The 20,229-nt window shown below is 46.4% G+C and overlaps 2 protein-coding genes across 2 annotated transcripts; both read right to left on the bottom strand.

The window, feature by feature from the left end:
• Window positions 1-1,245: 1,245 nt before the first annotated feature.
• Window positions 1,246-13,720, bottom strand: CD207 (CD207 molecule). The gene is given in 9 exon segments (XM_035000491.1): window positions 1,246-2,027; window positions 2,461-2,557; window positions 2,560-2,572; window positions 3,557-3,708; window positions 4,306-4,471; window positions 4,531-4,733; window positions 6,094-6,210; window positions 6,303-6,441; window positions 13,686-13,720. Coding segments are annotated over 8 exon segments (975 nt in total). The 5' UTR covers window positions 6,379-6,441; window positions 13,686-13,720; the 3' UTR covers window positions 1,246-1,876.
• A 5,129-nt stretch (window positions 13,721-18,849) lies between these two features.
• Window positions 18,850-19,769, bottom strand: LOC118007447 (ribosome production factor 2 homolog). The gene is given in 2 exon segments (XM_035000490.1): window positions 18,850-18,994; window positions 18,997-19,769. Coding segments are annotated over 2 exon segments (885 nt in total). The 5' UTR covers window positions 19,745-19,769; the 3' UTR covers window positions 18,850-18,857.
• Window positions 19,770-20,229: the final 460 nt, after the last annotated feature.

The raw sequence follows: 20,229 nt of genomic DNA, 5'->3' as shown, positions 1-20,229 counted from the left end.
AAGTGCCACCTCGGGAGGAAGGCGGAGTGTGGAGCAGGGCCACACACGCTACTCAACGTGGCAGCCCAGATATCAGGACTAGCATGGCAAGTGGGAGAGTGAAATGGAGAGCAGATACTTGGAAACCCAATGGGATAGCTTCCTAGAAGCAGCTTGTATTTGATTTCTGTATCAGCCCGTGCTATGACCAGAGATCCAACACTGGGAAAAAATAAAATTCTCCCCTAATTTGCTGCTTGGACTTATGAGTAAGCACAAAATATTTCTTAGTGAAAATGTAGATTATCTCTTGCCTGCAGTAGCCACACGGGCTTGCCCGTCTTCTCTGCCCTGACACACCCACGCCCTCAGACCTCAGCAGGCTCTGGAACTGGCCCACAAATGCTCCTGCATGGACACGATCACTGCCTGCCCATCCCTTATCCATTGCCATCATTTAAAAATCCCATTTGTCCCATGTTTCTTCAAGCTTACTCTTAATGCCTCTGCCCTAAGCCTGACCCCCTTGCCCCCAGAACACCACCTGCTGGTCACAGTCATTAAAGGAACATGTCCTATCCTCAGGACCCTACTGAGGGCCCTAATGAGGACCTAAGGAAAGGAGGGCGTTCTGCTGAGCCCACCCCTGCGCTCACACTACATCCTCCCTGCTCCCCCCTCTGCTCTCCTCCTGGAAGGCACAGCCCCTGCCCTGGATCCCTGCCTTGGCCACCGGATCAGGGTTTGGACCTGATACCCATGAGCAGGGTCTTCGTGAAGAGTGGGAAACGTTGCCAAGTCTCCCCCTCAGGAGTAAAGCCAGGCAAGAGAAGATTGTCCAGTGAACATCGGAGAGGAAAGACCACCAAGAGGGGTGTGACACTGCAGAGCTCACTCTCCTTTATTTCAATAAAAACCAAGGGTAAATACTGCTTATATTTTGTGGCATTTCCAGGGCTGGGTCTTCTCTACCCCTTGTCATTTTTGAACCCCCAACTGGGATACCCCAGAACTTTATGTCCAGCAGAGCAGATGGTCTTGCCGGCACATTCACCTGTACATCCAGGATTAAAATATGCTCACAGAGGTAAAACATGGTTTACCCAGGCAGTATTTTATTCAAATGAAGTTTGCAGGTGAACTCTCTAGGGACAGAGGACCACTTCCTCTGTACCTAAAGGGCAGAGAGGAAATGCAGCCCGAAGAGGATGTGCGGGAGGTGAGGCAGAGGGGCTGGGCTGGGTGGAGGACTGCAGAAGACAGAGCTGGACCACGGAGTCTGCCTAGTGAGGTGGAGTGAGAGGGAACGTGGATACTGATCCAGCTCTAAAGGGGGCTTGTTTCCACGTCAGCCCCTGACCTGACCCAGCTGCCCCCATCTCAGAGAAGAAGGGGCTCAAACATCAGGAGATGTGGATGATAGAGAGGGCAGTAGGGTCATGGCCTGGACAGGCTCACCAAGTGCAGAGCTCTTCCCACTGAGAAGAACACGGACCCCATAGGCAGGCAATTGGGAATTCTATGGGATCGACTGGAAAAGCTCTAAACATCGGTATCAGGAGAATTGTTTGGGTGGTCTGGAGCAACTTTCATGTGATAAAACAGGCTTTTCTGAAAGGACAGGGAACCCCAAGTTCCTGATCACCTTACTGAGGCTGTTGGAACTTCTAAATCCTCTCTGCTTTCCTCTCCCTTTCCAAGATCTTCCTTCCATTCCAGCTGCCTCTATGGGGTCAGAGAATTCCCAGCCAAAGCAGATGAACTCCAGGATGCCTCTGGGATAATTCTGAAGCCAGGAAAATGAAGGTGCAAAGTCACCCTGGAATTGGAAAAAAGGGGCATTTTCTTGAGTTCGACAAGCATTGGAGCTCAATGTGCGAGCTTGGGGCCAGTCCTGTCATGGTTCCGATGGGATGTAGGGCCGTTTACAGATGAAAAAGAGCTTATTGTCACAGGAAGCATCATTCCATGACTAAAGCGAGGACATCTTTATATTGGCACAGTGTTCATTGTTCCCAAAATTGTTGGGTTCACCTGGAATCCAGAACCTACCGAAGGAAAAAACAAAGAAAAACTTTGTTTCCAATGAAGAAATGAGTGGCTTCATACCCAGCTATGATCCTGGGTGATAGCATCACGTTTTTGCTCCCATGCCTGAGAGGAAGGGGACTGGTGAGCTGTCAACCTCAAAACCTGCAATCACTCCCCCAAGTTAGGGCCAAGCCAGCCCACCGCTCTCAAGACCCTACGCAAACCCACATTGCAAAGCCCAACACTTAGAACAGGGGCCCTGCTGAGGCTGGGTGTAAGGCCATGCTGCCAAACCCCAGAAGCCATAGAGAGGCCACGGATTTGTCCCCAGTCCCATGAGCAATGAGTGGCAGAGAACAGGGAAGAACCACAAACCCTGTAGTCACCCCATCCTTTGTGCCCTGGCCCTGGCCTAGGAAATCAGGCTGGATAGGAGGCTCTGGGGCTTACCGTGCACTCTGGACCTTGTCAAATGGAGTCTTATCTACCCAGCACCAATCCCCCTCACTCCCGGCTTTGGTCAGGCCGATCCAGTAGAAAAGTCCACCTTGTACAGAAACTCCTGTAGGGAAGGAGAAGGAGTGAGACATCGCCACGACTCACAGCTGGAACATCTGTCTCTCTGGGTGTCCTTCACCTGTCCTCAGTGACAGGTCCATGGACACACCACACACTGACCTCTCTCAAGCCCCTTCCTCTCCCTACCCAGAGTCCATCTTCCAAATTCTGATTTGTCTTTACCCCACAACTAACAGACACAGGACTCAGGCCTTTCGGCCCCTCAGGAAGCAGGTGTTAAGCACAAGAAAGACTCAGCTAAACCCCAGAGCAGGGACCCCAGGAGAAGGGCCCAGATCATAATAACTAAATGTAGTGAGCACTTAATATGCATCTACTCAGCTCTTCTCTGAAGCAGGACTATTATCATGTGTGTTTCATTGATGAACAGTCTGAGCTAATGAAGTTAAGTAACCTACCCGGGGCTCTAGGGCTAGTTAGGAGCAGGGTTGGGATTCTAGACTGACTCCAGAGCACACACTCTTACTCTACTAGCCCATCTCCCAGATGAAAGGGGCTCGTTCAATATTCTGCTGACCAGGTAGGAGATTTCTTGGGTTACGTAGTGTTTTTAATGCTATTCACAAATGCTTTTGTTTTCTGGGCCCATGGAAAGATTGTACCTCCCAGCCCTCTCTGAAGCTGGGACTACTGCATCGTTTGCTTTGCTCAGTGAAGTATGAGCAGAAGTGATATCTGTTATTTCCAGGCAGAAGCTTAAGAGCCAACGTGTTCTCTTTCCCTGCTTCAGCAATCGTGGAAACATACGTTGAGATGAAGTCTCTTTTGGCGGAGGTCCTTGAGTAACCACAATGGGCAGAACCCCCTGCAGGCCTTTGTTGGACATGCAGTGTAACTGAGAAGTAATCCCCCACTGTCAGGTCACTGATATTTGGGGAATTTTGTCACTGCACCATACTCCTGCCCATCCTGCCTGAAACAGCTATTAATACACCCCCTTCCAAGAGCCCATCAGAACAGCACTTACCTGTTCACTCTCTGAGGCCACCGAGGTCAGGTGTGAATCCCTGGACATACAGAACTGCTGGGCACTGTACCAGGTCTTTGGGATGTGAGAAAAGTAGTAAAAATTCTCCTTGAAGTACTTCCAACCTTGAGAAATCATCTGCAGAACGTCATCTGGAGAACAAGGTGAAAGATGAACACTGGGGTCCCTGTTTCCTCTGGGTGCTGGCTGCAGGTGGCTCTCAAGTGGGGTCGCAGAGACAGCAGTGGATGGAGCTGGGCTCTGGGGTCCTGGGGTCCTTGTGTGGGGCTCAGGGACACTGTCTGACCTGCAGAAAGTCTGGCTGAGAGTGGTAGAGTCTCTGGGTTAAGATAGGGGAGAGTTAGAGACATTGATCAAGAATCTGTCTATCCCCCGAGAGGGAAGCAATTCTCTGTCGACCATCACAAGGGGCTGAGCCCCCCAGCTTTGGGGAAGGAACTCAATGGATAAATAGCTAGGTGTGGGCCAGGACAGAGACTCCCTAATGCCTTCATACTCTGTGCCTTGGTGTGAGAGCCCATGCTGGCTCCTGGTCCCTTCTCTCCTGAACAGCCCCTAAGTCCTCCAAGCCCACTGCTGAGCCCTTGCTTCTTAACTGTCCAACCATGCCTGCCCGGTTCCTCTTCCCCTTCCTTCCACACACACCAGCCTGACGGCCTCATGCTTGAGGCTGTTAAGGTCCCATGGGCCACTGGTCAGCTTGCAACATTCTTTTTTGAGTCACTTACTTTGCCACTTGAGCAACTTGCTGATGTTCTCCAAACTGCTCTGGAGTCCCCGGACCTTTGCATTTAAAGAACTGGCTTTGTCCAAATCTCTTTTTAACACTGGAATTTGGGTATTTAAATCATTGACCTCCTCCCATCTTCTTGTTAACATCTGGAACAGTGTTCGCTGTTTCCAAAATTGGAACAATGTGCGTTCTCAGATCAGGAAGTTGGAAGCCGATGCACCTTCACACCGGCTTCCAACTTCCTGATCTGAGAACGCACATGATCCAGGCTGGCATTCACCATCCCGACCTGGATGCTGCTTGCCTCCACACCACCTCTATTCCTCCTGATCTCAGAACCCAGAGTGCTGATGTTGTCCACACGGCCTTTCAGCAACTGGGCATTGGTCTTTACATCTGATACTGTGTGCATAAACCAGGGATCTGGATTTGAGAAAGTCAAGAGGTCAGCCAAGGGGATTGCCAGGGACTGGGAGTGTTGTCAGGGTGATAAAAGGAAGGGAAAGGAGGGGATAGGCTCAAGCTACCCAAAGACCTGTTGCTTACCCTCCATTCATTTGTAATGTACTCATTCAACAAACACGCGATGGGCACTGAGTGCTGGCCAGGAACTCTTGGAGATGCAGATAATGCAAAGACTAACAAAACACAGACTCTGTTGGAGGACCTCACAGGCAAGCAGAAGTGGGGATTAGTACCCAGTCCTAAATTTTCTTTGTGTGTTCAGGGCACAAAGGATGCCCTAGTTATCTGCTTGTTGCATCCCCGGGGCTCCATCACCCACTTTCCAGCTCTCTCCCCTGCGGTGACATCAGATAGGGCAGCACACTTCCCACATCTGCCCACGGGCCCTCTGTGGCCAGGATGGGAGCCAGCCAGGCAGGACAGACTTCCAATCTGAAAGTGACTTTTCCTCCAGAGAATATGGAAAGAGGGAATTATGAAACCATTTCTCCCCTTCCCTTGTCCCACCCACTGTCACTCTCTGTTCAGGTCACAGGCTTGCATGCTAGATAGGAGACCAATGACGAACCAAGAGGAAACTCTGCTCAGAGGCTCTGAGTCTGAGACCAACTTTGTCCCAGAGCCTTGAAAGGAAAAGACACATGCTCCCTTCCCCTGCTGTCTGGAGACCTGGTGGGAAGGAGAAGGCTCTGTTAGCAGAGAACATGAGGGGCTGGACAACGCAAAAGAGGAGGAAAGATAAGTCACACATCCGGTGAACAAGTAGGAAGTCTCCCTTGATGTGACCTCAGCAGGAATGGGAAGAAGAATGAAGAAAGCATGAAGGGGTCCTGGTAAGAATGGTGAACCAGGAGATATCTCCGCTCATTGGCAGATCCTCCACCTCGTCGATTGGGGCTGAGGACACAGTTGGAAGTCCTTCTTTTGTGGGGTCAGGAAACAGTTTGCTCACTGCTAAGGGCTGCCCACAAGGCTCCAAATAAAAGGGACACATCTCAGGGGGTGGGGTGGGGATGACATGGGATGAAGAAATGGGTGAATGTTTCCTGGGGACAAAAGAGCATATCCTTGAGCACAAGCATGCAAATGCTGATCCCAATCAGGAAAATCTCCCTGGAATCAGGAAGGAGAGAGGAGCAGCTCATCTTACTGGGGACAGGGGACCCCCATGAATGCACCTGGAAAGAGGAGAAATGAGACAAATGGAAAAGCCAGAAGTGGGAGACACAATTGGACAGCAGGAAGGAGAGGGTCTGGACATTGAGGGAGCTGGCTGTGGAGAAGGACAAAACTGGGACAATAAAACCTGAGGACTTACAGAGAGTGGCCTACAGCAAGTTGGAGGAGGTCAGGCCCAGAGTCAGGATGATGAGTGTAGCCTGGACCGTGAGAGGCTTCCTCAGAACCAGACACGGGCCCGTCCTGGGAGGAGGCTCTACCAGAAGAAGAAGAGAACATTTGTTGAAGGACCCGCCAACAGCAGAACACAGAGCAGCAAGCAGATTCTGAGCAGAGGCTGGTGCTTGCCTTGGGGCCAGAGGGAGATGTTCTGCTTATCCACAGTGAAGTGCACATCTGGGACCTCCCTCTCAGCAGCCTTCATCCTGCACGCTCACCCCTGCAGCACATGTGCTTCCAGCTGGCTGGCTCCCCAAGGACCTTTTATCTAGAAGAAACAGGAAGTGAGTCCCACAGGAGGTGGTCATATCATCCCAAAGTTCCCCATTCCTGGCTTAGGCACCTTCCCTGGCCACAGCCACAGGTCAATCCTCTCTGCAAAGTTCTGAGCTCTCAGGAAGAGGCCATTTGTCTTCTTCTCCAGGGGCCTGTTACACGGACACTTTAACCCTATTGTCCCAGCACTACTCTAGTTCTTTTATAAGACTCCCTTCATCCGTCGTCCATCTATGCGTGCATTCATCCCACAGATACATACTGAGTGCCTCCTAAGTACCAGGCCCTGTGCAAGGACTGGGCCACAGAGATGGCTAACTCACAGTCTGTCCTCCAGCAGCTCACAGTCTGGTAGGAAAGACCGACCAGAGCAAATAAATTACAATACAGTGTGATGAGCGTAACAGTAGAAGAATATGCACCATTCAAAGGAAGCACAAAGATGGGATAATGGTAAAAAGTTCCAGGGAGAAGGATTAGCATATTCAGAAGTATGGGGGCATAAGACAGCATGGAGGTCCGTTTGGTGGTGTTGGAATGTAAAGTATGTGACAGGAGTGGGAAGGGCATGGGGCTAGAGGCACCTGGGGTCATATTAAGAAGCTTGAACTTTGACTTATGGATGATATGGAGCCAATGAAGGCCTTCAGGTAGGAGAGAGACAAGGACAGGGACATTGAAGAAAGTTCACTCTGATAGTAGTGAGGAACATCGAATAGGATGTGGGAAGCCTAGAAGCAAAGAGACCAATAAGAAGACCACTGCAATAAAATACTTGCTGTTATTAAGGCATCTTAGATGATATAGCATCCCTTTACAAAAGTGGGGCTTGGAGATTCAACATGTAAGTGTAAGATGTGGGTTCTCCTCCCTGCTTCCTGCACTTGTGAGCTTCTCAAAGTGGGAAGGCTCAGCGCCATCAGGCCAGGAACTGCTCCTTCATATGTGGGAGAAGCCAAGGGCAAATAGGAGCTGATATGGGGCTCAGTGAAGGACTAAGTTCTCTCCTGGGAAGCTTCTTATGCTTTGAAGAAGTCTGCCACATCTGAGAAACCTGGTACATAACAGATTCTAAAATATTACTTGGAAGATAGGAAAGAGAAGATGGAAGAGAGGAGAGGAGAGAGGGAGGGAAAAGGAAGGGAGTTGGTCCAGATTAGATGGATGGATGGTTGGCTGGCTGGCTGGCTGGCTGGCTGGCCGGCTGGCTAAATAGATGGGAAATCAGTGGATGGAAGAGTTGATGGCTGATCATTTCTCAACCCTGAAACCTACAGTCTGTGGATCAGGATCTGTCTTCCAGAAGCTACTGCTTTTTTCTAGCAGTTCTCATTCATTTCCACAGCAAAGACATGAGAGAATTGTGATTTATACCTTACCCAAAAATGCATGACAATTCTGGCCACAGGACGAGAAAGCTGGCCCAGCCTTGCTGAATCTGGGCCAGTGGATCTGGGTGACAGTGCGGCGTCAGGGACAAGGGTTGGAAATAAATGAGGAAGGCCAAGGAAATGGCCACCTCTCCTTGCAGGGGCTTCTGCTACTTTTATATCTGAGAGGATCCCACCTCCCTACTCAGCCGGCTATACTTACGAGTCCCTTGCTGCTCTCTCTCCAGGTGGGCTGGGCCTCAGACTGGAGCTGCTCCTCTCACTGGATGAGGACTGACCCAGAGGGGAGTCTTCACCACAATTCCCACATGGCGGGAAAGAAGCTGGGCCACAGGGGTGGTGTCCTTTTCACCCTATCTCATCTCCTCCCTACCCACATTCTGTCTGTAGTTTCCAGGACTGCTACCTCTTCTAACCTTTAACATTAGCTAATCCCCCAAACCGAAGGCCTCACACTAACTCACTGCCTATCTCTGAACACTTATGACTATACCCACTCTCTTCAGGCTGCTCATTTGGTTGCAGAACCTTGGTTCCACCAGTGTTCAGAAGGGGTTAGAATGTTCTGCTTCTGGGCTATCATGTTTGGTACCCAGTCAAATCCCAGAGTCGTCTCAGCCCTTCTGCTTCTGGCTTCTGGCCCTACATCCACAACCTGTTATAGTCCAGGGCCTGGGGTAGAGAAGAAGCCAAGTTACTCAAGGCTCTGGTAGAAGGGGCTTTGGAGATCCTGGTCCCCTCCTGAGGCATGTGAGGGACAGAAGCTGCCACACAATATGACCTGGAGTGTGTGGCCTCTTCCCTGTCAAAGAGTTGACTTTTCCCAGACCTCTGCTGGTTTGTAGCATGAGGTACTGATGAAATGCCTATATGCCCTCTCACTGGTCCCAGGAAAGGATCCAGAGGCTGCACCAAGCTGGAGCCCACTGCGTAAGAAGGGCTGGGCTTGGGGGGGCGCGTCTACTCTGAGTGATGGAAATGGGAGCCTCACATAGATATTCTGCTGATCCAGCATGAGGAAGCTAAGCAAGAAGCAACCAAAATCCTGGACTGTGGGCCCACTGAGGTTTTAGAGATGGTGGATGTAAAAGTCCCACCCATGAGGAGTTTCATTTCCCACTTGGCAGGGAAGGAATGAGTCACGAGCTCTTTTCCTAAGGCTGTGCTCACCTATCTGCAGGTATTGACTGAGCACATCTCCCGTGCATCCCTCTGGGGGTCTTTCTGGCCCCTGACCTGACAGCCTGGGAGGAAAAAAGACAGAGAAGGAGGCAGGTGCCTCAGCCATACTCTCCTGCCAGGAAAATGGGAGGTTCTCCTGGACACTCAGGCAAGTCCAGCTCTTCCAAACAGAGGAGGAACTTTGGGCCAGACTTAGAGTGACCAAAAATCACTGCTGTGATAAGAGGAAGGGAAGTTCATGCTCAGCTCTCTGTTTTCCCACTCGCCATGCCCCTGGGGCTCGAAGACCTTCTTTGGAGAAGGGTGGAGGAAGGAAACAGGCCACTTCTCCCCTTCTCTGGTCAGGACTCTCCTTCTGCTTGGGGGTGGACCATGGACACAATCAGCAGGAGAGGAGAAGAGACCTAGGCTGCTTGAAATGCCCCAGGAGGGCCAAGACTCATCTCCAAGGAGAGGAATCCAGGTCCCTCCAGTCAAGGAAATTAGAGTGGACAACACACCCGGAGAGGGGGTGGGGAGGAGAAGGGGGATGCAGAGAGGGGAGAATGGCTATGACGTGAGAAAGAAGACACTGTGACAGCTGGTCAGCCTTGTCCACAGCCTCAGAAAGGACCCTTGTGTGTAATGTGATGCCAGGTTTGACCAGCAGACCCCAGATAATCAAGGGATCCCAGGCTACCCTCTAGGAATGTGTCCTGGCAACAGGGGCGAGGGCAGAGAAACCAACAGGAAAGCAATTCTAGGTGGGACCGCTCATCCTTGCATTCCTCTGGGACACCCACTGTGCACCAGATGCAAGGAGAAAGACAGCTAGAGACCTGCCTGCCGAAATAGTGTTCCTCTTATTGAAAACATGTGCATCTCCCAAGACTCTCCCAAGACTGAAAAGGACCAAGGACCAAGGACACTGCAGGGGGCCCCTCCAGGTCTCCCTTGACCTTGGGAAAAGGTTCCTCTTTTTCAGGACATTATGTAGGGGCAGGTTTCTCTGGAACAATGACAATGGGCCAGACCTCAGTGAACAGGCCATTACATCTGGTGGCATCATAAGCAGGGTGGGGTGGATATGGGTGAGTAGCCTGGCTATATGGAAGGATCATTGTGTTTCAAGCTGCTTTGAAGCATCCAAGTCAAAGAGCTCTTGCCTGTGACCTCAGCAGGAAAGGCAGATTCATGTCAGGAAAGTAACAAAGGACTCTTGGGAAAAGTATGCCTAGTTTCTTTTTAAATCTTTTATTTCTTTATTATATCACTAATGATGATATTCATTATAGAAAAAAATCCAGGTAAGCAAAAAGAAAAAAAAATGATCTACCACCAAAAAAAAGCTGTACACAGTCTTTCTTCCTAACTATGTACTTGTGGGTACATATGCATGTACGTATGTGTACGTATGTACATATATCCATAGCTATATCTAACTATGTGCATATATTTATATAAGTATCTAACAGGACAGCTCCTGCTTATTTTCCTCAGCATCCTTCCCATCCCCATTTCTGATATCAAGAGTCCCCTTCCTTTGGGAAATGACTCCCCCTTTTTAGCCCCCACATTGCTTGGTTCAGAGCATCAGCATGTTGGGTTCCTATCACATCACATCGCTCTGACACAGTCTTCTTTCTGCCTTCTGTTTCTATTTTTAAGGACCTTTATATTGGGCCCAACCAGATAATCCAGGATAATTTCCCTATCTTAAAGCCAGCTGATTATCAAATTTAATTCCACTTTGCCATGCCATGTAAATACTCTTAGGCTCTGGGGATTAGAATGTGTACATCTTTGGGGCCATTATTCTGCCTACCATATTAAGTTAGGGTAGCCTTAATAGAACCATTCAGAAAGCTTGGTATATATCCCTAGAATTTGAGAGATAAAGAATCTGGTACTTGACACATGAAAGAAAGGTCTAAGGCCTTCAGTAGGTGAATGGATGAATAAACTGGTACACACCCAGATAACAGAATATTATTCAGCACTAAAAAGAAATGAGCTATCAAGCCATGAAAGGACATGGAAGAACCTTAAATGCATATTATTAAGTGAAAGAAGTCAATCTGAATAGGCTACATACTATATGGTTCGAACTATACGACATTCTGGAAAAGGCAAACTATGGACACAGTAAAAAGATCAGTCGTCGCCCAGAGATAACAGGGGAGGGAGGGAGGGATGGGTGGAGCACAGAGGATTTTCAGGGCAGTGAAACTATTCTGTATGATGCTGTACTAGTGAGTACCTATCATTATACATTGGTCAAAACCCATAAAATGTACAAGAGTGAACCCAAATGTGAACTACGGGCTTTGAGTGAGAATGGTATGTTGGTGTGGGTTCATCAGCTGTAACAAAGGTACTGCTCTGGTGGGGGATGTTGAGAGTGGAGGAGGCTGGGGGAAGGCTGGGCAGGGGCTGTATGAGAACTCTCTATACTTTGTTTAATTTTACTTGGAACTTAAAACTGCTCTAAAAAATAGTGTATTTAAAGTGAATGGGGAGGGTATGTGCTATGGTGAGTGCTGTGAATTGTGTAAGACTGATGAATCGCAGACCTGTACAAATAATACATTATATGTTAAAAAAATAATAATAATAAAAATAAAGTGAATGGGGGAGGGGCGCCTGGGTGGCTCAGTCGTTAAGCGTCTGCCTTTGGCTCAGGTCATGATCCCAGGGTCCTGGGATCGAGCCCTGTAACGGGCTCCCTGCTCCTCGGGAAGCCTGCTTCTCCCTCTCCCACTCCCCCTGCTTGTGTTCCCTCTCTTGCTGTGTCTCTCTCTGTCAAATATATAAATAAAAATCTTAAAAAAAAAATCTTGGGCACCTGGGTGGCTCAGTCGTTAAGCGTCTGCCTTCAGCTCAGGTCATGATCCCAGGGTCCTGGGATCGAGTCCCACATCGGGCTCCCTGCTCGGCAGGAAGCCTGCTTCTCACTCTCCCACTCCCCCTGCTTGTGTTCCTGCTCTCACTATCTCTCTCTCTGTCAAATAAATAAATAAAATCTTTATAAAAAAAAATCTTAAAAGAAAATGAACATTTAGGATATGCTCCACCTGTGGGTGGCGAATACCAGATTTCAACTGTCCCTATCAAGGAAGACCTTCCTGTCACCTGGAACAAAGTACAGTTTGGGGGTGGGGTGGGTAGGAGTGAGGAGGAGAGAAGGGAGGGGAATAAGACAAGAAGTCAAGCCCTCCCTCCACCATCTCATGCTTCCGTGACTGAGCCTGGCCTGGGCAAGGCGAGAAACGCTAGTTTGATGAGAGTGTGCACTTTTGTGATTATCTGACCAGACTTGGGGGGTATATTAATGTGACCAGGAAAGCTATAAGAGCTGCCTGAGGTTCCATGCAGGCATGCGGAGGAACAAGAAAGGAGAGCAGGTTAGAAGGGGAAATGATGGGAAATCATAAAGGTGCTGTCTAACCGTCCAGCTCATCCAGGAAGCCGGTTACTGAAGGCTAGTTAACTTTTAGGAGGTCCCAGAGCGCTAGGGACCACAGACCCAACATGGGGCAGGAACCACAGGCTCTCCGGGCACCGCTCTGCTCCCAGTCAGACAAAACTTGGGTAACAGTGGAGAGCTGCCGGTTATGGTCTTGAACAGAGAAAAGGACAAGAGGTGAAATTAAGTGAGCCTCAGCCTTTGTGGGGAAGAGATGTCATGAAACACCCAGAAGAGCATCCTCAGAATCAAAACTGTCCCCTTAACCACACCGGTCAGGAGTTAGCACTAGTCACTGACCAAGGAGAAACTGAAGAACTGATGTGGACCACAGTGTCACCCGTGGCACATATTTTATAACTCATTAATCCATTTTTCACACTGTTCTCGGCCAGGGTCCCCTCCCCCAGAAGGGCAGGGGGAGGGGTGGAATGAGAGCTAACCCTTCACCTCCAGGCACACTGCATAAATAACTTGTATAATCATCACTTAGTCCTTGAGCACAGGGATCTGGCTTGGCAACTTGAGTCAAGTTCCTAATGCCCAGTGTAAGGAAAAACCAGCCAGTGTCCAGTTCTGTCTTAACGCGACTTCTGTGACGCACGTGCTACGCAAATCTGCGCCCAAACCCACAAAAAAAGAACAAGACCTCTGAAAACCCCAAGTCCCACAATAATATCTCCAATGCCACAACAGGGCTTTCTGTCCTCTGCAAACTAAAACCACTAAGCCAATAAGTTTCAAAATCCCAACCTATGCCCACACTCTAACAAATCATAACACCATTCACTTCATACCCCGATGCTGTGTATGGTTCCCTCCAACTTTCTTCTTCAACTTAGGTTTCTCTTTCCAAATATTTTGATTTTGCTCTTTTTCAGCAAGTAATGAGATAACTGCTCTCAGCCACCATTTCATGCTTTTAGTTTATTTTCCCAGCTTACTATGTATGAACTTCTTTCCCCAACTTAAGCTCTCCAGCTGGCCCTTTAACTGGGTCAGTCTCCCTAACTGGAACCTTAAACTTCCTTTGCCTCCCCATGCTCCCTATAAATGTCCCTGCTCCCTACAGCTGCAGCTTTCATCCAGGACCCTTAGGATGAGCGTCTTCCGTCCTATCTCTACTGGGAATATCCCCACAGAAATGCATGGTATTGCCTCGCATTCATTCACTCCAGCATCCATTTACCCATCCAGTGAAATTTATCAAGTACTCACTGTGTGCCATGTCAAGTTCTATGCCTAGATGTTGGGAATTCCTCCTTGAACAAAACAGCCATGGTTCCTACCCTGCAGCAGAGTGCAATTCTCTCTGGATAATTCTTGGCATTCCACCTGTTTTCTTGCAAGGAAAATAAAGTGTATCTATGATTAAGCCTAAAGCAACAATAAAAAAAAAATTGCAGTTTAAAATGGTGTATAATATGACATTTTCCCAAACTATTCCTATTTAAAACACAGTACAGAGATATAGAGGCACCTGGGTGGCTCAGTCGGTTGAGTGCCTGACTCTTGGTTTCGGCTCAGGTCATGATCTCATGGGTCGTGGGATCAAGCCCTGTGTCTGGCTCTGTGCTCAGTGGGGAGTCTGCTTGAAGATTCTCTCCCTCTGCCCCTCCTCTCTCTCTCTCTAAAATAAATAAATAAATCTTTAAATAAAATAAAATAAAACACAGTACAGAAATACAGCTCCATGCTTTCATTCCCTGCAAGTAAACCTTTCTCCTGATATATCTGACTCTCAACCACACGAGAACTATATGCTCACAGAGCCCCCTTCCCTGGGTGGGGTGGTAGAGAATGAGAGCTACATGTCTAGGACACAGTGCAGTGGTCCTCAACTCCTGGAACACGTTTGTAAAAAATGCCAGTGCCACACCCCCCAAAATTCTGACTTATTTGGTGTGGGGTGGGGCTCAGGCATCAGCATCTTTAATAACCCTTGAGTGAGTCCTACATGCAGTCAAGGTTGAAAACCATCAATCCAGTGGAAAAATCTGACTCCTGGCATGGAATCCTGGCTCTTCCATACACTGGTTGGGTGGATGATTTATTTAGGGGAATAGTTCATTCCCCAGAAATAGCTGGCCTTATAAAACAGTGGATTTGAGCACTGAAGAGTCCATTGCAGTACCAGCTAGTAGACAATGCCTTGAAACACTGGGAGCTGCTCTGCAGCATGTAGCATCTGCTTTAAAATAGGGCTGTTTCTTCCCCCAAAATACATAGATCTAGAGTATTTATACCAAGGAGTATAATTAGGTAGTATCTCTCACACTGACATATGATGACCCATCCTCAATGGTATTACTTCATTTCTGAAAGTCTGGATCTGCTGACTTAGGGTACCCAGAGGAGGAATATTTCTACCAGAGAACCCAACAATGATTCCCCCAAGTTAGGAGCTGGGACCGCTATCAGGCTATTTCAAACATCTCATGCCACTGGAAAAACAGTTTTTTTTAAAAAAGATCATAGGTTTGGCAATGTCTCAGACTGGGTTTTGCAAAAGCAGACACTGAGATGGAATTTGGTGTACAGGATTTTTTGTGAAGGACCAACATCTGTGGAAGGGAGTAGGAGAAGACAGGATTGGGCAGAGAGATAAGCTGAACTGTTGAAATTTAGTACAGGACCAACAAACTTCAGTCAGCCCCATGAGGAGTTCTGGAGCATAAATGACCCACCAGACTTGTCCTATGTTAGGCTAAAATGTCCATACCTAATTGACCCTGCAAGGCTCCCTGAAGGAGCTAATAGCTGGAGACCATCTGCTTACAGCTCCCCCAACAAACAGTTCAGACAACAAGCTTTTCTTTGAAGGGGAATCTGGGAAGTGTATCTCTATGTCTACCATGTTGGATGGTTGATCCTGACAATCAAGGGAAGAAAGTTCACTGACACACAGATGGGATGTGGTAGGTATCTTCTAAGATGGTCCCCAGTGATTTCTGCCTCCTGGTATTCATGCCCTTGTGATCTTGGAAGAATGACCCTCCCCCAACAATTGCACCTTCAGATGAGACAACAGTCACAGCCAACAGCCTGAATGCAACCTCATGAGAGACTTAGAGTCGAGGTGCCCAGCTAAGCCACATCTGGATTCCTAGCCCACAAACCCTGAGGTAATGAATGTCTGTTGTTAAAGCCACTGAGTTTGGGGGTAATTTGTTAGGCAGCAAAAGATGACTAATACGGGGAGCAGGGAGGATTATGACTGGAACTCAAGCAATAGATACCCAGGGGTATCTTCTAGTTCAACCTGTAAAGTTTGGCATTCTTAACAAATGGGATGGCCAACAGAGTAAGATAGCTCAGAAACAAAGGTCTGACTCATCCCACCAAGTAAAGAACATAGGCAGTTGACATGCTGACTGAAGAGCAAAGGAAGACAGAATAAATGGCTACGGAGGGTGGTCGTGTGGCCTCATGAACTTTGCAGAAACAAGGGTTAAAGCCACTATACCTGTATTTACCTGTCATGTATCTTTTTTTTAATTTAATTTCATTTTTCTTTCTTTTTCCTCTCACTTACATTGGATACCCAGATGAGATCATGACAGAACTAAAGAGGACAATACATCACTCAGTGATGCTGGGCTTGGAACTGGTTGCAATAACTCAAAAGACAGTGGGTTGTCTACTCTTGGAAAGAAGATGGGTCTAGATAGCATATAGCTGCACTAGGTCAGGTAAAAGCAGCTTGAGGAAGTGCCAGGATGAGGAAAAGGGTGTATATGAGTATTGGGCTATAGAATACTTGTCTCTTTGTCCAGGATAGCAGTACCCTTCTTAATAAAGAGAAATCTCAAAATCAGTGGTAGATAGGACCACAACTCTGAGTCAAAAGACAAAAGAGGTTGGACATTTCTTCTTCCCAGCTCCCTGGCACATTACCCAGGCTCAGGCAATCAGATGTCACCATCTGCATGACTGAGACAATAATGCACTGCCTCAGAGATATCTGAGAGTCTTCAAGGGACATGTTGGGAGTCTTCTCTGATGTCCTCCTTTCCTTGGTCCTGCCCCATTTTCCAAGACTTCACATTGAGTCTGAAAACAAGTGGTTACCTTCCCAATAAATTTCTTTCATGCTTAAATTATGCAGACATGGGCTTGTTGTTTCAATCAAGAACCCCAATTGATATACCCACAGAGCTATCTCCTTTCCTATTAAGATTGATCCCGTTTTCCCACAGTGTGTTAAATGGAACACTAGTCCAGAAGTATGCTCAAAATGGGTTCAAAGGTTAAATAAGTTTGGTAAACAGTCCATGCTGTATGTCTTTCTTGAAGATTCATGGTAACTATGCGCATTTTAAAGGTTCTGAGAAGTCCTGTGTTAAGAAAATCTGTTTAATCTTATTTATAGCAGGGGTTCCATTACCATTTTTCTTTTACACTTAATGGATGATACTTCTCACTCTGAGAAACACTGTCCTGAAGCCAAAAAAAGGAAGATTCAGAGGCAGACTACAGTTCCCTCAGATTTCTAAGTTCTAGTTTGTTTGCTCTACGAGATCTTGCCACTTCCCCAGTTGAACCACACAAAGCATCATCACCCCCTTCCAAAGAGGCCATGCTACCCACAGAATATCAACACCATTCTGTTGAGTAATATGTACCTTCCTCATTAATTTCATATACTTTTTTGACATTAATTGTTTTCTTCTCAGGTCTGTTAAAGGCCTCTCTGTTCTGTTTTATTAACCTTACAATTATTTTAATATTACCAAACTAATAATTGCTTTACCAAACATCTTAAAATATGGCAGACACCCCTTGTTAGCCATTTTTTAAATAAAATTTTCTCTTTTTTTAAGATTTTATTTATTTATTTGACAGAGAGAGACACAGTGAGAGAGGGAACACAAGCAGGAGGAGTGGGAGAGGGAGAAGCAGGTTTCCCGTCCAGCAGAGAGCCCGATGTGGGGCTTGATCCCAGGGCCCTGGGATCATGACCTGAGCTGAAGGCAGACGCTTAACGACTGAGCCACTCAGGCGCCCCTAAATAAAATTTTCTTAGCGATTCTTAACTTGTTCTTTCAAATTACCTTTTGGCAAGTTACAAAAACAAAGTCCTATTGCAATTTTACATAAAGTTTAATTTTAGTAAATTTAGTAATTTTAGTAAAGCTGTAAAATAATTTAGGATGATTTGACATCCTTAAAATAGTCTTCACATCTAGATCCACATGATGTCTGTTTCCATTATATCTGTCAATCTATACTTTTTAGTTTCCTTCATGCAGGCCTCAGCCTTTTTTCTTTTCAAGGGAAGAAGATAAGGTTATTATTATTTGTAGATGATATAATGTTTTAGCTATGAAATCTGAAAGAACCATCTGGAAGAGTTATTTAAATTGATAAGAGAGTTCAGTAATCATATGGACAAAACAATCCACATGAATAACTTTCCTGGGTACACAAAACAACCCATTAAAACTATGAATATATAGAGACATAGGGAGGATTCCAGATATATTTAGGAGCAGAATTAACAGGACCTGGTAATGGGTTTGGTGTTGTTTGTGGGTCCCCTTCTGCCCCCCGATCACTCTCCAGAAAGAACCATGTTGCATCATACCATCTCATTTCAATTTTAGAGTCCAAATTTTATGTCTAGAGGACACTTTTCAAAATTTTTGCCATTCCTAGCTTCAGTACTGCTGGTGAGGTCTTTGCTATGTGCATTCATCTCGTTCTTTTCATTTCAGTCAGGCGGAATGGGCTTAGTTAGCTGGTCAACTCCTACCCCATCATTTTTTCTCAGAAATCTGCCTGTTAAAGCTTCCCTGTGATGATTTCCCTCTCACTCTTTCCTGATTGTTTGATGAAGCAGGAGGGAAAGATCTGCTGGAGTTGCACCGGGAAACTGAAAAGAAGAGTGCAGATTTAGACTAGCAGCAGAGGAGAATGAAAGAGGAAGCTCGCGAGGAACAAGGAAACGGACAGGCAGCCCTGAGACCACATAGTCATACAGTGGCCCTGTACATTTCAAAGGCTCTCAGACCCTTTGAAAAAGGAATCTACTGTGCATGGAGGTTGGCAAGAGAAATGCCAAAGCTCCTTTTCTGGACTAACTCAAAACCTCGCAAGTTATACCTTCAGGAAAAAATATATCAATGTAAATATTGTTATCAGGGCATTGAATTGTTGAGTGACAACCAATGGGAATTACGGGCTTTCAAGAATTAAAGATTACATTTCACAGCACTTAACAATCTCTGAAGTCCAGACATCCTAAAAGATTCCTTTGTTATATGGAAACAGAACAGGATTATACCCTTTCAATAAGTCTTCTCACTGGTAAGGAGAGTAAAATTGGTGCTCTTTGTAGATTTTCTCAATACACCTCTTCATCAGAACTCTATTTTTTTTTAAGTTCCATCAGTTTTTTTTAATTCTCTTTGATTTTTTCTCTTGGTCTTCGGTTATCCTTTCTGCAGGTTGCTTCTTCAACCCCTTCATTTTCCTGGTTTGTAGTTTGCTTAGGTCTTGCTTCTGCATATGAATCCTTCCATAGTTGTACCAAAAGTATCATGGGAGACATTTTTCTTCTTCTTTGGCTTGAGCGCTTTTGGCATTTTCATAGATAATTTATAAAGATCATCTGATGCCAGATGTGTTCTCCTCAGAACCAGATCCAATGAGGGCCCCATCTCTTCCAATTCAATCCTTGGTGTTCTACAACCAGATTTCTTCAACAGCAACTTATGGCTTCGAAAGTAAATCTTCCCATTCAATGCAGTGAAGTGCAGAACATACTCTAAACCAGCCAGATAGATATTTGGTACTGTGGGGCCTCTGAAGAAATCAATAAGAAGACTTTTTAGCCTTCTGTAGTCTTCTGTTACATCAAAATCAACACCAGCAAATATTAACATGGGTTTTGTTCCCTTGGGACATTTACTATTCTTAATATCTTTTAGAGAGACAAACTTCTCAATACCCAATTCAATCATATCCAGTACATGGTAGTCATACATATGACCTATTACTAGATTATTTGGCCTCTTCTTATTATGGGAGCCAAACATAAATAAAGAACAATCTGACTTCTTTGAAAAGAAGTCCAATGATGTCTGATCCTCAAATGGTCTTGTAATGTTTTTCTTTTTATACAGAACTCCATATGGTTTTTTCAGTGCATACACATCTTTAAGTCCTTGTGTCATCATTGAATTTGCATTTCCCCCTTTAATCAGCATAGCATTTTTAATATTTTCACTGAGTTTCGGTTCTCTCTTCTCAAGGAATCTCTTGGCTCTTTTCATTTTGGGCTTTACAACTCAATCCAAAGCGTCCATGGCTACTGCAACGCGAATCCCCAGAACTCTATTTTTTTTAAAGATTTTATTTATTTATTTGACACAGAGAGAGAGAGATCACAAGTAGGCAGACAGGCAGGCAGAGGGAGAGGGAGAAGCAGGCTCCTTGCTGAGCAGGGAGCCCGATGTGGGACAAGTTCCCAGGACGCTGGGATCATGACCTGAGCTGAAGGCAGACGTTTAATTGACTGAGCCATCCAGGCACCCCCAGAACTCACTTTAAATAGGTCTGTTTCCCTAGAGTTTTGTGGGAGGGAATATTTTCTGCTATAGTTTCTAAGATCTTTTTCACGAGCACCATGCTCAAGGTTAAACCTACTCTCAAGATTAAGTCCTTTAGTCCAGGAGAAAAGTCCTGGGAAACTTTAATATGGGGGGGAAAAAAGAAGAGAACAAATGGAATATGTTCTCTTATTAAACAATTATTAAAT

The sequence above is a fragment of the Mirounga leonina genome, unplaced genomic scaffold (assembly GCF_011800145.1).
Source record: "Mirounga leonina isolate KUSES-001 unplaced genomic scaffold, KU_Mleo_1.0 Mir_125, whole genome shotgun sequence".
Lineage (NCBI taxonomy): Eukaryota > Metazoa > Chordata > Mammalia > Carnivora > Phocidae > Mirounga > Mirounga leonina.
The sequence above is the reverse complement of the archived record's forward strand: the minus strand, read 5'-3'. Positions and strand labels throughout refer to the sequence as shown.